The 19,558-nt window shown below is 38.1% G+C and overlaps 1 protein-coding gene across 5 annotated transcripts in view; it reads right to left on the bottom strand.

Moving 5' to 3' along the window:
• LOC122558858 (RNA-binding protein 5-like) overlaps positions 1 to 19,558 on the bottom strand; it is a 40,174-nt gene that overhangs the window by 16,937 nt on the left and 3,679 nt on the right. For 4 of the 5 annotated variants that reach the window (XM_087994104.1, XM_087994108.1, XM_087994107.1 and 1 more), the window contains exons 2-10: positions 17,010 to 17,083; positions 15,490 to 15,676; positions 12,714 to 12,866; positions 10,971 to 11,043; positions 10,096 to 10,169; positions 6,091 to 6,177; positions 5,541 to 5,601; positions 3,781 to 3,846; positions 292 to 452 (exon numbers count right to left, since the gene is read on the bottom strand). In XM_087994104.1, coding sequence (XP_087850230.1) covers positions 292 to 452; positions 3,781 to 3,846; positions 5,541 to 5,601; positions 6,091 to 6,177; positions 10,096 to 10,169; positions 10,971 to 11,043; positions 12,714 to 12,866; positions 15,490 to 15,676; positions 17,010 to 17,026 — 879 coding nt within the window. In that variant the 5' untranslated portion in view covers positions 17,027 to 17,083. Of the gene's footprint in view, positions 1 to 291; positions 453 to 3,780; positions 3,847 to 5,540; positions 5,602 to 6,090; positions 6,178 to 10,095; positions 10,170 to 10,970; positions 11,044 to 12,713; positions 12,867 to 15,489; positions 15,677 to 17,009; positions 17,084 to 17,202; positions 17,376 to 19,558 lie in introns of those variants that run through there. The other variant, XM_087994105.1, reaches the window with a different exon arrangement.

The raw sequence follows: 19,558 nt of genomic DNA, 5'->3' as shown, positions 1-19,558 counted from the left end.
CTATTCTTCACTTGAGCCTTCCTTCAATTAAGTAACAGAAAATTCAGTATAGACAATCAAAATACAGCTAATGGAAGTCAACTTTCCCTTTAGATAGATCACTGGGGTATTTTGTCTCAAATATAATTCACTACAGATCGACATTTGTAGGTTTCAGAGCAGATGCCTACCACCTGCTTAGCTTAAGGAACTGTACAATGAGTAATTTCAGGAGATGATAATATTAGATAACATAAAGCATATGGTCTTATCATTAAAAGATCAATTTAAATGTTTAACAATGAAACTCACCACAATAGAAGCAAGCTGTACAAAAGCAAACCCCCTGTTCAGTTGTGTTTGTTTGTCCTTAATCAGCCGAATGTTGGAGAGAGACAATGCAGCATATGGCGAAAGGGCACTTAAGATGGACTCAACCGAGGTGTGGGAACTAATGTTTCTCAAAATGACAGCTGTTTAAGGGAAATAAAGATACATGTAAATTACATCCATCTCAGCATGTTCAATTAACCTCAGGTCTGCTTGTCAACATTTATTAATATCTATAATTCACTGTTTCCTAATAAACCCAATTGATCAATGAACAGGTGAATGAATCACAACAAATGGCAGCATGGGGTAAAGAGAGTAGGCAAGAAAGTGGGTGGGAGGGAGAGGGAGGGAGGGGGAGGGAGGGGGAGGGAGGGGGAGGGAGGGGGAGGGAGGGGGAGGGAGGGGGAGGGAGGGGGGGAGGGAGGGGGGGAGGGAGGGGGGGAGGGAGGGGGGGAGGGAGGGGGGGAGGGAGGGGGGGAGGGAGGGGGGGAGGGAGGGAGGGAGGGAGGGAGGGGGGGAGGGAGGGGGAGGGAGGGGGAGGGAGGGGGAGGGAGGGGGAGGGAGGGGGAGGGAGGGGGAGGGAGGGGGAGGGAGGGGGAGGGAGGGGGAGGGAGGGGGAGGGAGGGGGAGGGAGGGGGAGGGAGGGGGAGGGAGGGGGAGGGAGGGGGAGGGAGGGAGGGAAGAGATGCAGAATGCAAGGAAAGGGAAGTGTGTCTTTTTGTATCCCATAACACTACTCAGGAAACACTTGGGTGTATTAGGTATAGACAGTGCACCCAAAAAAAAACTAAAACAACCTGGGAAGATTTATCACATCAACTGCCACATGAGACTATCTACCTGACAAATAGAGAAACAAAGAATAAAACTTAGGTAAGAAATATGGAGTATTAAACAAGTAAAAATAAAAATGAATTCTCTCTACTTCTGCCCAACCTAAGAGACTAAAATTAAAAGAGTTCACTTGATCTTCCCAACAGTATCTGTAGATGTTCCTACACCTAAGGACTGCAGCGGTTCAAGGGAGCAGCTCATCACCAAGTATGGGGATTAAAACTGCATTATAGTACTCTAGGTACAGCCTCACAACCAATTATTGTGACAAGGCTTTAAATTCCAACTCCTGAGCAATAAAACTAATTTCATTTGCCGCCTTAATTATTTGTTACACTTTTATGCTAACACTGAGTTTCAAGGACAAGAACAACTACAGACCTTTATGCTGCACTTCCTTGGAGTTACTTTCCATTTAAAGTATAGTCTGCCCTTGAATCTTACTACAAGTGGATGACTTCACATTGCCGCACATTAAATGCCATCTTTCAAGTTTTTGCTCACTCACACAATCCATCGACAACCCTTTACAGACTCTATGTTCTTAATACAACATGCCCCAACTATTTTGGCATTATCAGCAAATATAGACACATTATACTCTGCCAAGTCATTAATGTACAATAGATAGTAAATAATAGAGGACCAAGGACTGAGGCACTCAGTTACATTTTCCCAACTGAAAATACCCATTGATCATGACCAGCCATTTTCTGTATTAATCAATACTCAACTCATTCTAATGCATTATACAGAACTAATATTTGTGCACTTTGTGACACCTTACCAAATACCTACTGGAAATGACAGAGAAATGGTTGACATGTTAACAAATGGGGCTAGTTCAGTTTAGGAAGCCTAGTCGGCATGGGCGAGTTGGACCAAAGGGCCTGTTTCTGTGCTGTATGATTCTATAGCTAACTTATAGTTCCTGCTTTCTGTCTCATTTCCTTCTTGAACGGTGGTATAGTAGTGGTTTTCCAATCTGCTGGAACCCTCCCAAAACCCTGAGTGTTCAGGAATATTTTGACTAATGCCTTTACCATCTCTGCAGCCACTGCTTAACTGTAGGTCAACTGGTTCAACTGGCTTGTGCCTTCAGTCCCATTTGTTGTCAAATATTATGCAAATTATCTTTTGGGATGGTTTGTAATTTTCTCCACTGTGAAGACCACTGCAAATTATCAGTTTGGATTATCTACCAATTCCCTGTTTTGTTATCAATTTCCCACATTCATCTTACAAGGATCCCATGTTGATTTTAGCTACTTGCTTTTTATATACCCACAGAAGCTCTTGATGTTACTTTTCTTGTATTTCTTGGCAATTTACTTTCTGTATCAATTTTCTTCCTTTTTATTAGCTTTTTAGCCATCGCAGCAGAATCTTAAAAATATGCTGATCCTCCCGACTACAGCTAATTTTCGCCATTTATTTGCCTTACTTTTTTTTCAGGTACGCTACATGACTACCTTTGTTAACCATGGGTAGTTCACCCTTCTGACTGAGTCCTTCTTTCTGATTGGAGTACTTTGAGGGTTAAGCCCCACAACTGAACTGGTGCAAGCTGCCAGCAGAGCTAATGAATTTCAAATAAAGGTAAGGCAGTATGCACATGTACTGGCATTGACATCACTGCACACAAAATGCACGCCATTAGAAAGACTTGTATAGACACATTCTGAAGTCTGTCAAAGCTCCACCTGTCACTCCCACACTCGCAGCGGTTGCATTATTGCAAAAATATACAGAAAAAAAAAAGTTACTTTTGTTTGCTTTACATGACTCTGCTCTAAATGTAGATGGAGCATATCCAAGAGGCCTGGCAGGCTTTTTCTACTACAGATTAAGCAGGCCACCTGTCATATTGGACACTCAAGACACCTACTTTGCACAGCTTTAAAAATAAAAAATGGCACTGTTTAAGGCAGTGGCTTTGACTTTCTCACTATTATAGCTTGTCACTAACTGGGAACACTACAAAAAGGTGTTGTAAGATGGATAAGAAACAAATCGGCATCAATAAAGATTAGGATTACGGAAGGGAGGGAAAAAACTAAAATTTAAGATTTAAAAGCTTTGGAATATAATTCCAAGGCTTTAAATGTAAACTGTGATCTTCTCATTGACCACCCAATTGAGTCATTACTGCAAGATGTTTGAAAAACTAAATTTAATGCACTGCCAAAAATTCTGCAACTAAAAGGCATTACAAAATACAGTGTAACAAATTTCTTTGAATAAAACATAAGCAAGTGGGCGGCATGGTGGCACAGTGGTTAGCACTGCTGCCTCACAGCGCCAGAGACCCGGGTTCAATTCCCGCCTCAGGCGACTAACTGTGTGGAGTTTGCACGTTCTCCCCGTGTCTGTGTGGGTTTCCTCCGGGTGCTCCGGTTTCCTCCCACAGTCCAAAGATGTGCAGGTCAGGTGAATTGGCCATGCTAAATTGTCCGTAGTGTTAGGTAAGGGGTAAACGTAAGGGTATGGGTGGGTTGCTCTTTGGCGGGGCGGTGTGGACTTGTTGGGCCAAAGGGCCTGTTTCCACACTAAGTAATCTAATCTAATCTAATCTATCCAGCATAACATTAAAAAAAGCAAGCAGCAAATGCTTAGAAAATAATTTTAACTTACTGTCGCTGTAGTAATCAAGTGACTGCTGAACATCAACTGATGCAGGGTGCTGATCCTGTTCAGACTCTGGGTAAACAAAAACAGGTACTAAGTTTCATAATAAAATGAGATCAGTGATCTTTTTAAAACAGTAACTGGAAACTATTCCAATAAAAATATAGCGTTTTATGAAACAAAACTGTTGTTGTTCATTGCATGTTGACTTGGACGATTGGAATTAGAAATAAACCATACGTCCCTGCTCATAGGTGATGTTTAACCTCAACTCCACTATTCCAACTGACCCCCTCACCTAAATACTTATTGATCAGCTCTAACTGGACACCTCCATACAATAAGCAAACAATTATTCAAAAGTTTAAAACAACTCATTAAAATTTACCCCCTCAGTCTTCATTCTGAGAGGCAGCCCACTCATCTTTTCTGGGTCTGGTATATTTAGTAAAAAAACTTTTTTTTGCACCCTCTCCAGTGTCTCCATATCACATTTCTGATAGGATAGCCTGAATTACAGCAAAAACAACTTCAATTGTACATTACCAAATTTGACCCAGATGAAGGATAACTTTTTTGCTTTCCGATTCCATTCCTCTATTAATAATCCCAAGTGTTTGGTTTGTCTTAGTTATAGCCTTATTGAGCTGTTGTCACAACTTTCAGCGATCAGTGCATTCTTATACTTGGACCCCTTAATACCTTTTGAATTTTCTACTGTTTAAATTGGAGAAAAAGCATAAAACCAAGAAGCTGCAGACCAGTCAGTCAGTCAGCTACACATAGGTAGTTGGAAAAATAATGAAACTGCAGAATTGACTGCAACAGGTAAAGACACTCACTTTTCTTTTCAAAATCTCAGACTTCAGAAATATCTGCATTAAGATAGATTTTAAGTCTCATCCCTGATGAAACGTCAATTCTCCTACTCCTTAGATGCTGCCTGACCTGCTGTGCTTTTCCAGTACCTCACTCTCAACTCTGATCTAAGGCATGTGCAGTCCTCACTGTCTCCCATGAAAATACATTTGGCAAGTACAGGCCTATTCAATTAGTTTTCTGATGTCTTCTTGTAACTTGTTACAATTCTCTTCAGATCCAATTATCCATCCCAATTTAGCGTTACTCGAATTTAGAGACATTTATATAAATTGTGAAAAATTGTAGTCCCAGCAATCTCTTTGGGGAAAACACCATTTCCTACCTATTACAGCCCTGCTTTCTAATTTTCAGTCAGCTATTCTACCACTTGTCTCCTGAATTTGCAAGCTCATGCCTCATTCATTCATGTGATACTTTATCCAACTACTTTTAGAAATCTAACTGTATTAGATCTAGTATATTTCCACATCTAACATTTGTGTATCCTCTTTGAAGAATTCAAATGAGGTCAGTCAAGCAAGACCAACATTTTTGAAATTGATACTGTAATATTTTTGGTTTCTTTACCTGTTGCAGAAAGTTCTGTAATTTTATTATTTTTTCCAGCTACTAATATGTAGCCGACTAGTTTGCAGCTTCTTAGTTATATGCTTTTTCTCAAATTTACTGTTATAATGGCATGTAAACGAACAGGTGATAATTTTAAAAAGGTCTGTACATCAAGAAGGCGACTGTGGACAGCTAAAATTAAGCTGTTGAGTTCCTTTAAATGGAATTAAAACTCAAAACTTGGCAGTGAACTATGCAGATGGCACAATGGCGGAATACTGAATAAAAATCTCCTGAATAAACACTGCAGCTGATATCAGTTCATACCTACTTACCAGATTTTGATGCCCCACATTTGAAACACTTTTCTCTCCTCTTGAAGTTATATATGCCGCACTGTATTTATAAGTTCATAAAATTTATCAATATCAGAAATTGATTTATACACAAAATCCAAAAGTAATTTCAAACAAGTATATAAGCCTAAAACTGCACTCCATATACAAAATATACAATGAATATTAGTGACAACTTTAACTTCTAGCTAATTAAAAAAATTAATTTTAAGTGATTTTCATTTCATCACAAATTGACAACTTCTCCATAGTTTTCACTTAAAAATAACTGCAAATACTTACTGAAATTAGACAGTGAAACAATTATTGGCTCTAATGTAGCAAAAAGACAGCATTCAATATCACAGATCTATAATTCACTAAAAGCTATTATTTAATTTAAAAATATTCAAAAAATAATCTTGTAGACATATCACCCATCCTCCAAAATACCATGGAATGCACTAATCCATTAATATTTCAAAAGAATTCAGATAAACTCCTCGCACACTAAACCTACATAGACTCTGCTTGTGTGTAATCAAAGTACCTTGCCACAAAGCCAATCCTCATAGGCCTTTGGTCGTGGATTGCTGTAGTGCATGGTAACATACTTCCCTTGTATGGTCAGATGTTTCTGTAAAAAATAAAGAGTCATTTAGTACTGTTTCAAGACAAAGTATCAATATTCCCATGGCAGTGCACACGTGTAGGAAGAGAGTTATTCCTCCCAAATTAGTGCATGAATGCACACGTTCATTTATGTTCATATAAGAAAGGGAGCTCAGGGGACTAGGTTACCTACACTTAGCCCATCCTTATTAGTCTTCAAAAAGATGGAAGCAGGCCAAGTCACAAAAGGTCCAGTAAGAAGAGTATTACCATAAGCAATCTGGAGTGAGACACACCTATTGTGTTAATGCTTGCAGAAAACAACCTTATGTTTTTAAGTTATGAAGAAAACTATTTTAAATCATGCTTTGCTTTAACAAAATAAAAAACTATTTTCTTCCTTTTACAACATAGAGTGCTAACCGTAGCAGAATCTGCTGCATTATCAAATATCCTTAATTGAGATTTTCTGACCCCTTTGTCTAAGTTGAACAAATTTTAAGTTGCATTGTGATGGTGCTGCAAAGTCTTCGGTGACAAATGCGTTACTATATTGATCTGACCCAAGTACTTAATCCTAATTTACTAGCAATCCCTATTGTACCTTCTCAGGGTTCAACAGGCACCTTCTTATTTTTGAAAGCCAGCAGTACTTTCAAGCTAACAAATTCAGTATGAAACACAAAAGCTGGGTTTGCATGTTTGATTTTGGCGGTATAACAAAGGAAAACACACCCTTCATTTAGTGAAAGTTTGTTGCTACTACTGAAAGCCATTGTTACTGGGTAGGAACACTACAAGCACAGAATCATTTCAAATTAGATGCGCCAAAGGGTTTTGCAAATTTCATATTAAAACACAAGTTGTGATCAACAGATTTAGTTTACAATGCACTCTCAGAATCTGTCCAAATCATTTAATCAAAGTCAGGAACAGCAAGTACTCTTCAGCAGCCACTGCTGAGCTAGTCCTACCAGATAATCCAGTGTAATCCAAGAACCTAACAGATATTATCCATAAACCAGATCACCAATGCAACAAAGTGAAAACTGCATTGTTAGTGTTTTAAAAAATCCTGTGCTTTCCAATTCTCAATTCAAATTTTACACCTAGATTTTCTCAAAACGGTTTGCTATTTTCAGTTGGTCAAATAGGGGGCCTGACAATACAAAGCTACATGAAATCAAATTGTAAATTCTGAAGTCATTAGTGTCAACAGCAGTTTCATAGATTTAGTATTGTGTTCCTTTAAACACAAGAAACTTGGTTCTGGGAGACAAATGCAATTATTTTATGTATGCTATACAATATTCCTGGCATAATATAAATTGTATAACATAATGAGAGCAGTTTGGATTATGGATACTCTGAATACTGATTATAGTATTTTATAAATATTTTACTCGGTAGAGTCATAAGAAATCACTGGCTCAATTTGCACTAAGAAAATATTTTTTGAGGAAAAACTGCTTTTAAATGTGTGGAAAGTTACACCGCCTCCCAAATTTTAGATGAGGTCCTAATATTATTTCCCCATACCTCATTCAAGTTATGGTGTAATATTTCTATTCCTTCTAATAAGAACAATAAAAAAAGAGGCAAAGTTGTGAACATACTACTATTTCACCCCAGATCAATTCTCTTTCCGTAGACTTTAATCATTTTTAGGAAAATACGCAAGCTGTCTCAACATGTTTGACAACATAAAACTATCTCTAGGATGTTTGCCACAAAGTCTGGGCAATGGTTGATCCTCCACTGTTGTGGATTACATCATCTCCAACTCAAAGAGCAGTTAGCTTGCTGTTAGTGCTTCTCTGCACATTCCATCCATTCTTTGAAATGAATTGTAAGCGACCAATTTCCACTATGAAAGAAATATAATGAGATTAAACGAAGTGTGAAAAAGTTGTGCACGCATATAACCTAATTGGCAAAGATGTTGCACAACCATTAAAATAGCAACATCCTATTGAACAGCATGCTTTCCTCTATCATTTTGGTGACAATCCAAACAGTATTCTAAAAAAAAACGCAAGTCAATATATACTTTGTGCTTCAACCAGGAAAAACCACTTGAAAACTGATCCTCAGCAACACCACACAACATGAACACAGCAGCTGTCAAAAGTCTGATGACATGATGAAACCCAACAGGCAAGATGGAATGAAAGCAAAGCACTATGTTACCACCACATTTGGCATCCTATAGAATCAATTTTCAGATTAGCAATAAACCAGTCTGCTCTGTCATGCACATTACTACAATGCACAATTTATATTCTGCCTGGAACACTGCATAATATGATGCAACATATCAAACAATGGCAAATGGTGCTAACCTAGCTACTCGGTGTTTTTTAAACATTCCCCTCCATCACAACAGTTAGATACTGGCTAATTATCTTTAAAAAAATTAATCTGCATACTGTGTCTTAATCTCAATGCCATACCTCCTACTGTAAAATGCTTTTTAAAATGTCTATCGAAGTACACCCACAACCACTCCCAAATCATGAAAATTTGCTTATGTGATCTCATGCCTATTTAAAACATGAATCAGACTTACATCAAGATTCTTACAGGTGCTGGAGAAGTCTTTCACCCAAAACATATTCCGCCAGATTTAAATCAAGTCATAAATGTGAAAGAGCAGTGTTGGTTATCAGTCTCACGAGGATACTCAAAATAATATTCATTGCAGCTGAATAGTTTTCAAGTCCTTCAAAAACTGATCTCCTGCAAGCCACAGCAGTAGATTTCAAAGCAGGTGAGGGAGGCCTGGAAGCAGATCCCTCAGCTGTCTCCAACACACAGTGTTACCATGGGCATTTTGAGCAGAACAGAAATAGGTGTAGGCTCTGAAACAACTGATTTTTCATCACTTACAACTAAAGCTTGTTCCTGATCTTCTGATGCTCAGCAGTAACTTGCTTCATATTTATATATTTTTAGGCTGCTCATGACCTTGAGTGTGTGATAAAAGTTAACTTGTATTTTAATAAAAAATGCCTTTGATACTGTCATTGTTCTGTATAAAGTACAAAACACACTAAGTAATTTAGAAGCGACCAAATTCAAAATAGCACATGTGGCTTTCAAGGAAAATTGTTTTAATTCAACTGATCCTTCACCAGGAAGGTGATAGAAACTGTTTGAGTGAGGTATTGTGGCCAATTGGTGTATTAACACCTCATATAAGGATAGAAGGCTTGTGTTTACTGTTCAGTGTACATACACCAGTCAAACTTATAACCAGGGAAATCCAAACTCTAAGTTGAAAGGTGAATCAATCAGGTCTGTAGCAGCAAACCTTTCACCAAATGAGTCCAGAGAACGAAATGCCCAGAATCAGCTCACTCGACTTCCTGATCTCTTCAACGGAAAACAACATGGAAAGCTAAAAACACGATACAATTCTATTACTCTCAACAAATATCCCACCACCCTTTTCATATTTGACTCATTCACCTACGCATTTTGTCATCTGACATTTTTGCTTTGACTTTAACCATGTGGTAAAACTGGCCTATTCTCAGCTGATGGAAGTCTAACTAAATGCAACTTTGGGCATTACGTTAGTGTAATTCCAAAAATAAGGTCACATTGAAGAACTTGGTCATTTGGTTCAATGTGAACAACATAGCTTTGTATGTATCCACAGAAAGCCAACTATAAATTTAGACTTAATTTACAGCCTATTCTCCTATGTTCAGCACTAACTTTGCTGCCCTGTATGTGAATGTTTTAGCTGTGCTTTCTACTTATTTATAAAAAGGCTGTACTTGCAATCAGTCCTAAGGGGCTCGCAATTTATACAGAAAAACAAATTATCTTGTTTTGGAGAAAAGCCCCTGTGTCTCATTACATCAGTTTTCAATACAGACAATTTGATCCTTTTTATTTTTTGTCTCCAAGAAATCTAGACTTGTGATGAAGCAACCTGATTGGCTTCCATCCATCTTGTTGCGTCCTGCAAGTGATTAAACTCCACGAAGGCGAAACCACGGCTTTGACCTAGAGACAGCATTCAGATATAGACGGGATTGTGTTAGTCAATGGGTTTTAAAGCAGCCATTCTCAGATGAATCTCTCAAGTCACCTTCCTGCTTCAAAAGCGTCTCCATTTACAATTTTGTGAAGCAGTGATTCTGTGATCTCATTTTTTTTTCCTTTTCTTTGCCATGGCAAGGAATTGAACAGTGCAAAGTTCACGGCCTGGGAGTGACAATACTTCTACAAAAAGAATGAAAAACGTTGCAAGGAAAAAAAGCATCCTTCATGCGGACCATGTGCAAATAACACTAGAAAACAACAACTTCTGAATGTGGTACCCACCTGCAACTCAGTATTCATTGGCATTTTATTTTCTGAGAGTTACTTCAGCTGTTACCACCATCACAACCACCACCCCTGTGCATAGCATTAAAGGAGTGCAGTGGAGTCAAGTGTATAATATTAAAAGGGTAAAGAAATGCAGAAAATTAAAACTGCAAGAAAAAAAAAGGAAATAATACTTTGGGAAAGGTAACTTCCAACTCCCTTTAATGATGGAATCTCTTTTTAATCTTGGACTGTCAGCCTTTGTAACTTATAAAAAGGAGAAAGGCACACTGACTACGTTGTCACTGCATAATTAAAATGGAAGTTACAACTGGTTCTCAACAAAACTATTAATTTTACGCTTCATGTTCCTCAGCCATGGCAAATTCTTGTATTCTAATTCTGAACTCTCAGCCACTGGGTAACCAAATTTTTTTTTTTTTTTTGCTTTGTGGGAGGGAGGGGAAAAGCCTGGAGCAGGAACAGAAATCTCACCTGACATTTTGCTCCTCATTAGTCGCACATCTCTTGGCTGAACTCCATCATAAGGCTCTAAAACTGTTCGAATCTAGAAAGTAAATGGAAATTCTGAGTCAACGCAAATGCTGGAAGTCAATGTATGAACTGCAATGTTAAACAAGGCTCAGCAGAAGCACCTGAACTTAATCAAAATAAGTTACAGAATGACTGCGCCAAGGGAAAGTGGATACATAATAGCTCTTATAATGTGCAGGTTACATTATCAGTTCAATGATGAATTTACATAGGAAAAAGTAAAAAAAAAATTCTAGTGCTCTATTTTAAAGCAGTCAAAATTTTACAATTTTGCTTTAAAGCAAATAACACTGAACATTTTTGTACTGATAAATTACAGCAAACCTCAATAAACAAGATGGTAATTTGAGCAGTCATATACTGACCATATCTTTTCCATTTCTAACCATATTAAGTGGCACCAAAATTCCCTTATGCAATCTCATGCTTCATTTTAACATTTTTTAAATGTTTCCCTGCAGCCAAAAAATCCATTTCCACCCAACAGTCATAACTGATTGCAACTTATCCAAAACCACGAGCTGAGATAACACTGGTCTATGTGCAAAAACATGTGATCTCAAATTTATGATAATCTGAATCCAAATCCACAGAGCTTTCTAATACTCAAAGTGTTGAGTAGATTTTGCAAAATATTTAAGTGCCAGTGAAGTACTTCCCATTGTACATTGATGAGTATGTGTATTTAGGGATATTGGCTGCAAGATAAATGCTGGCTGACTCATATCTGTTTAGCACATATTTGTTTGTAAAAGGATAGCAGTTAAACCTACTGGATTAGCGGGTTTTGAGAAGATTTGTAGCTCAGGGTGAGGTTCTGGATGTAGGTTTGCTTCCTGACCTGGAAGGTTCATGGAAGGAAATGAGCCTTCCAGCTCAGAGGGCAAACCTACATCCAGAACCTCCTGGATTTCCAAGGAATTCCAATCTCAAATCTGAAAACAATTTTATTCAATTTGTTTGAATATGTTATGATATCTCTGGGACAGGTTGGTCTTGAACCCAGGCCTTCTGGCCAGAAATAGGGACACTGCCAATGTACCAGAAGACCCCAAATAATCAGAAAGAGCAAGAATCCTTTTTATTAGAAGGCCCCCAATGAATTTCAAATAGGATGTAGGAACAAAAGTAGGCCATTTGACCCATTGATATTTTACAATGTCAATGCGAACATGGCTGATCTGATCGATTCTTAACTCCATTTTATTTTGCCTCCCCCATAACCCCCAATTCTTGCAACTTGAAAGGGTTCAGAAAAGATTTACAAGCATGTTGCCTGGGTTGAAGGATTTGAGCTATAGGGAGAGGCTGAATAAGCTGGAGCTGTTTTCCCTGGAGCGTTGGAAGGCTGACCTTATGGAGGTTTATAAAACATGAGGGGCAAGGAAACGATAAATAGACAAGGTCTTTTCCCTGGGTTGGAGGAGTCCAGAACTAGAGCGCATGAGTTTGGGTGAGGAGGGAAAAAGATGTAAAAGTGACTGAAGTGGCAACTTCTTCACACAGAGGGAAGTGCATGTATGGAATGAGTTGCTACAGGAAATGGTGAAGGCTAATGCAATTACAGCATTTAAAAGGAAACTGGACAGGTTTCAAGAATTGAAACAACCTCATTTGTTTTTCCTATTGCCTTTTCTTTTGAAGGAGCATTATTCAAGTATAACACTGGAGAAAATAACATACATCATCCTCTGTCGTAGATGAGGGCAGTCCTCTGAGCATAATAGTCTTGCTTTCTTTTTCGTTATTCAGGTCATTTCGATCTGGATCCCTATAGTCACCATCTGAATGGTAACCACCATCTGATCGATCGCTGCTTCTTCTTTCTTGATATCTCTAAAATGAAAATTTGGAAGAACTTGAGCATAACAGAGCTGAAGAAAATCTCAGAACAACAGTGACAATCATTTCGACAGACAAGAGACTAACAAAGCATACAAAAGCAACCTATTGAGAATGCTGGAAATATAAAAATTAATAAAAAAGATTAATTGATCTGAAACATTTGCTGTTTCCCATTCTAGATGCTGCCCGACTGCTGATTGTTCCCAAGTTTTTCTGTTTCCATTTATAACTGACAAAGCATACTGGGAAATCAAATACACACTACTAAGTAAGTGAATATAGATTTATTTTGTCAGCCTTACCTGGCCATTGCTGAGCACAAACTACATAGCTTCCCGATAAAAGAAATTTCATATGGGGACATGATTATCAGATTACCAACCCTCACTTCCCAGAGGCTGACTGAAAGGACACTTTGCAGAGGGCAAGTTTCTCATTCTTTCAAAAGGTGCTGACGATTAGTACACAATTATTTTTGTAAAAGCACAGATGCAAGTTATCTATATATTCAAACTTTGTTCATGAGGAAATGTTCTTAATTCACTAACTGAATGGTCTATTTCATAATGAGGTGGGTTATCGAGAAACTGGCTAACATGCAAACATATTTAGTGAGTTTTAACTTTTACCACTGTTGTTAAAGATTTTGATGGTAAAGCTACTTGTCAACCTTGCTGTAAACCAAAAATTATGAGGGAGACAAAAATTGGCTTTCTGCATTCCCCTTTTCTAAATGTAGAGAAGTACTCAACTGATTGCTGACAGGGTACAAAAGCAAAGACTTACATCAAGCAGAACACATTCAACTTTGGATACTCAAGTAGATACTATGATAGATTGACTGCATGAAGAAACTAAGTTAGGCAGTGTGCAGCACAACAGGCAACACATTATGTGACGTACTTTAATTGTTTTATTTTGAAATGGACCTTTTTAACACATTTGCATGCAGGAGATCAAGAGCCGTACTCCCCTTGTTTTTGCACCACCAGCTTTGTCGTTCAATCAATCCTGTCTCCAGTCAGATCCTATCCCAATCCACTTTTGCATTGTTCAAGCTTTAAACTTACAGAACATCGCTAACATTTTCAGTAAAATCAGAACATGCAGTGCAGAGTTACATTCTTCTACTGTGGAGGTAGATGTATGTTCCTTACAAATCTGCATGATACAATCATGTAATAAGATGTGCTTTCTTCTTAAACATAACCCATTGTGCAATATGACAAACAAGCAGTGAACAAATATTGCAAAAATCAGCAATTTAAGCTCAATGTGTTAGAGACATTGTCCCCATTCTTCTCTACCTTAATTGTGCTAACATTTCACAATATGTTGCTGAATGAGTGACACATGACAAAGTCAACAGGAGAAAGTCTAGACTGTCGGTGTAATTGTGTACAAAAACTACCTACCATGATAACTCAAATCAAAAGCCACAATTAGCTTCTAAATTGCAGATTTATCAGGAAGCCATGGCACAACATCGCACCACTTGGGAAAATACCATATCTAGGTAGTTACGACAACTGCCACTTATCAATTATTATTGGATGACCGCATCATAGGCACATTGGTAATGTAGTCAAGATTCGTCATGCGCAATCATTGCAACAATGCACATTGCCTCGTTGTAGACAGGAAAATGACGTAATGGTGACAGTGCAAGATCAGTAATTAGAAACCCAGGCCAATGTAGCTAGTGGAATTTGAATTAAATAAATAATTCTGGAAATTAAAGCTCATCTCTGTGACTATGATAATCAACATTAATCAATCAATCTTAAAAGCCCAGCTAGTTCATTAATGTTCTTTGGAGAAGGAAATCTGCCTCCCTTATCTGGTCTGTCCTGCACGAGAGTCCATACCCACAGCAAAGTAGATGATTTTAACTAACCCCTGGAATAGCCCAAGCAAGCTGCTTAATTCCAAGGACGATGGGAAGAGTGAGTAAAATGCTGCTAGAATTTCCACATCTATTGAAATTATTTAAAAACAATAGGAACATACAATTCACCAAGAAAAATCAATTTTACCAGGTTAATAAGACTGCACAACTTGCACGCTATCACGCCATCTTTTGAAGAATGACTGACACTTGGAAAAGTGGCAGATAAAGATAAAATAAGGATGTGTGGCTTAATCAAATTAAATGCTTTGAGGGTTAATAGCACTAGAGACAAGAGAGTAGCTATATGAATTTCTGGACAAACTCCCTTTACTAGAAGCTCCACATATAATTAATAGCAAAAGTTCACATACTGAAAGCAATTTTTTGATGGATATTGGTACTTAACTGAAAGTGAGAGAACAGGGCAGGAAGAAAGAAAGAGAACTAACAGAGTGCATCAGATAGTGTTCCCAATAATGTCTGGTGCATTAGCACTTTATCATTTATTGTAATGACCTAGGTAAGACTTCATGTTCAAGTTTGTAGGAAACAAGGTGGAGCTGCAGCAAGTGACATAAGAACGAATGAGGAACATAGGAGTTAGTGGGATAAACCGTGGCCAGTTTTAATGTTAACTGATTCTTCCTACAGATATTGCAGACAACTTCACCAATAATAATAGGCTGGGCACTAAGTATTAAATTCCAGTAAATATTCACTTACACCAACTTCAGCACTCTCAGAGTTTCGATGATCTTGATGTCGACGATTACGGCGATCGTCACTGGAATTTCTGTAATCATAATCCCGATCTGTGCCTCTTGAGCTCCGATCCCTCCGCTCTCGAAATTCCACTCGGTCCTTGATCTGATCAGATCCATACCTGCCATTCCGTTCAGTTCTACTTACTCTGAAAAGAGAGGGTGTTGTGACAAAAACAAATGCCTACATATATATCCCTCCACGCATGCTACTAAACAGTTTTTTTCCTGTAATTTCTTTTATTTCCAATTGCCAATATCTGTAGTGTCATAATTTTATTTGACAAAGAAATAGTTTTAGGTATCAGGTGTCAGGTAACATTCTCCGTGTGGACGGCACGGTGGCACAGTGGTTAGCACTGCTGCCTCACAGCGCCAGAGACCCGGGTTCAATTCCCGCCTCAGGCGACTCTCTATGTGGAGTTTGCACATTCTCCCCGTGTCTGCATGGGTTTCCTCCGGGTGCTCCGGTTTCCTCCCACAATCCAAAAAATGTGCAGGTTAGGTGAACTGACCATGCTAAATTGCCCGTAGTGTTAGGTAAGGGGTAAATGTAGGAGAATGGGTCTGGGTGGGTTACGCTTCGGCGGGTCGGTGTGGACTTGTTGGGCCGAAGGGCCTGTTTCCACACTATAAGTAATCTAATCTAATCTAATCTAATCTAAACACAAGTAGATACTCTGGAACTTCTGTGTTTACTACCAATGGCCCTTCTCATCGATTGAATCCTTTCTTATTTCATGATGACCCATCAGGACTAAGGTTTCATAACACTGACCTAAGGCCACTAATTAGCTAGATGATAGATAATGCCTGTCCTCAAACTTTTGATAGATGATGCCCCTGTTCTGTTTGTATTTAGAACTTTTTTTCAAATGTTATTGTAGCACTTATGCATTTACAAAGAAACCTAAAATTTAGGAAGCAGGATTGCTTACAGTTTAGGGATTTCTCAATATATGCCAAGAAATTATAAAGATAAAAAAAACCAAAAATACCTGGTGTGTGTTAATATACTTGCATGGCACATAGCCAATGTAAACGTGGATTGATAAAGTTTAAAATGGAGAAAGATGAGAAAAGATTTTGAACAAAAAAAAGCTGCTAGTTACCATCATGACCTCACAATATGACTACTAGTTGTATAAAAGCCTGTTTAAACAATATTCATGGTTATTTGCGCTTCACCCACTCCAAAACATCAATTTAATGCTGTATGATATCAAGATCAATGAAAGAAACTTCAAAACCTAACTCAACTAAAACACATTTATGTTTAATCAAATTCAAATATTGCAGAATGCATTGGGAACTAGAATACATGTAAAATGGACACTGAAAATTAGGGATTTCAAGGGCTCATTCCCACCAATTGTACATTAATGTTCTTTAACCTTAAATGTCATAAGCAACTTTCACTATACAAGCACAATAATACATTGCCTGCAAAAACTTACAAGGAAGTGGATTCAGGGTACTCACCTCTTATTAGAACCCATCCTTCAAAAGGAATTGATTTTAAGGACAACTTCCCTGCGATGACCTGTTTATATGACCTGGTAAATAAGACAGCAAATCATCAAAGTTCAACTCGTTGAACATAAAAACATTTCCACTTTACAACACAGTCACAAGCTCTTATTACTCCAACGGGGAAGCCACTGTTTTAATTCACCTTTAACGGTTTCCTACTCAGCTACAACTCGAAGTGGCCTAGTTTTAGGAAGACGAACATCCAAATCCATCCCAGTACAGTATTTCTTCAGCATTTAGGATTTAAGTGTTCTTCTTTGTTTATTCTTCAATTATCTGTGCACAGAGCGCAAGTAAAGGTTCCTCCAGAAGGGATGGATCAGGGTTGCCCTAAGTGGACCAATTTTATGCGTAATCCCTCCATGCCAAGAAAACTCAAGCAAAGGAAGAAAACCAAATGAAATCAATGCACACAGGAATGGAAATAACAAACAAACAAACAAACAATCTGCCTGAAGTTTTAGTTAGATAATGGCGACTAAACTCATGTTTGCAGTCTACATTTAGACATTGCATCATTCTAGAGTTCAGGGTTTATTCTCCAAATTACAACAGAAATAAATTCAGGTAAGGTGTTTGGATGGAACTTGAGACAGGTGATCAGAGAAAGGCCTAAAAGCAACACAGAAAAGATTGATAAAGAAGCTATATACATTTTGTCTGTGCTGAATATCAGTCTGAAAGCAAAGGACATTTATAGGAATTAGAGAACATCTAAAATAAATGTCCAAGCAATTTGAGGAAACCTCATCAAATCAGACTGGCCAAATATCAACTGAACATCAGCCATATTCAACAACGTATCCAAGTAACTAAAGTTTAAGTAGAATCATTTACATAGATAAAAGTATCAGCACTTATAAAGCTCTTTTCATGATTTGGTTGACAGATAATAAATTTGCAGCTGTTAATTGACATTTGGCAAGGTCACAGAAACAGGAATAAGGCAGACAATGAGATGAGCAACTGTTTCAAAAAAATATCAGTTGAGTAATAAACATTGAACAGTACCCTGAAGAACTCCTGTGCTCTCTGAATAGCAACATGTATTCTTTGCTGTTCACTCAAAAAGGCTTCTAGATCCTCAAATTACCATTTCATCCAAAACACTGATGCTCAAAATCCTTTTCTACCACAACAATGTCTTATATGCTAAATAATGTATGCATGTCTCTACAATGGGGCTTGACACCCTAACTGTTTGACTGGTGCAAGATCTGGCCTATTTGGAAGGTCAAACTACAAGAACTGGATTATCTAAGTCAGAAGTTAAATTAGAAACTACCTTCACCTTCAAGCAAAACCAAAACAAAAATCCTCCTCAAATATAACATTTTTATGCTCAAAGTGTCCACTTACATGATTGCAGATATCCATCCATCATTACTGACATTAAATAAGATTGAGACATCAAATGCAACTTCTTACCTGGTATTTATGGCTACAAAGTAGAAATTAGAACTTGAAGTAAAAATTAGGCAGCCATGTGGTCTATTCTATTGCCAAATATTTGCAAACAAGATGAAGTGTGAAGGAATGAGTTAGAGGCTTAACTGTTAGCTGCATGACAGCTTCTTAAACAAGAACAGTATTGGTCCTGAGTGCCTTTTTTACCTCCTTTAGGTGGTTCAAATACATATTGAATTTTATTTGCATAAAACTACAGAATTCCTTGGATAATTACATTAGATAACTTATCTTTCATGAGACATTTCAACACTTTCCAAATCGTTTATAAACATCTCACTTTAGATCTTCGGACGAAAAGATGTGGAATGATTACAAGCTCCATTAAGGCACTGTACCAGGTTTCAAAGAATTTTGTATTTGTCATTGAAATTATGAAATGAAAAATTTAGGTACATCTCTGGTCTCAGTGATTAAATAAGCCAACTGTGTGGTAGTGAACCAGAAACAAGAAGGTTAGGTATTATTTCTGAGCCATGTCATAACAACTTTAACAAGTTAAAAGGAAGTCAATCTAGATATTCCCCAACAGGAAATCCAGGATGAATCAGGACGCACAGAACCTGCTAAAAATCAGATGTGAGGACTTCACATCAGGAGACGCACTAAAATATGAGGAATCCAAATATGACCTCCGCAGAGCCATTAAAACAACCAAGGACAAATACCGATCCAAACCAGACACCTGGTGACTATGGCAAGGACTGAATGAAATTCACAGGTTTTAAAAAGAGATAGTGCAAGATAGCAGATGATTACACATCCCTCCAGATCATCTCAACGCCTTCTATGCTCACTTTGAGCAGAATTTCAGCAGAGGTAACACCTATTCCTGACTATCCCAATAGTCACCGCATCAGAGGTCAGATCAGTTTTCATTTGTGTGAATCCAAGGAAAGCAATGGGGTACCAGGTTGTGCACTCAGAGCAAGCACAGTGCAATTGGCAGAGGTCTTCTCAGACATCTTCAATCTCTCCCTGCAGCAGGTCACTGTCCCTGCCTGTTTCAAGAGGGCAAACGTCATTCCTGC

This window comes from Chiloscyllium plagiosum, unplaced genomic scaffold (genome assembly GCF_037043375.1).
Source record: "Chiloscyllium plagiosum isolate Xiang-an unplaced genomic scaffold, Cpla_swu_hap1 HiC_scaffold_14, whole genome shotgun sequence".
Lineage (NCBI taxonomy): Eukaryota > Metazoa > Chordata > Chondrichthyes > Orectolobiformes > Hemiscylliidae > Chiloscyllium > Chiloscyllium plagiosum.
The sequence above is the reverse complement of the archived record's forward strand: the minus strand, read 5'-3'. Positions and strand labels throughout refer to the sequence as shown.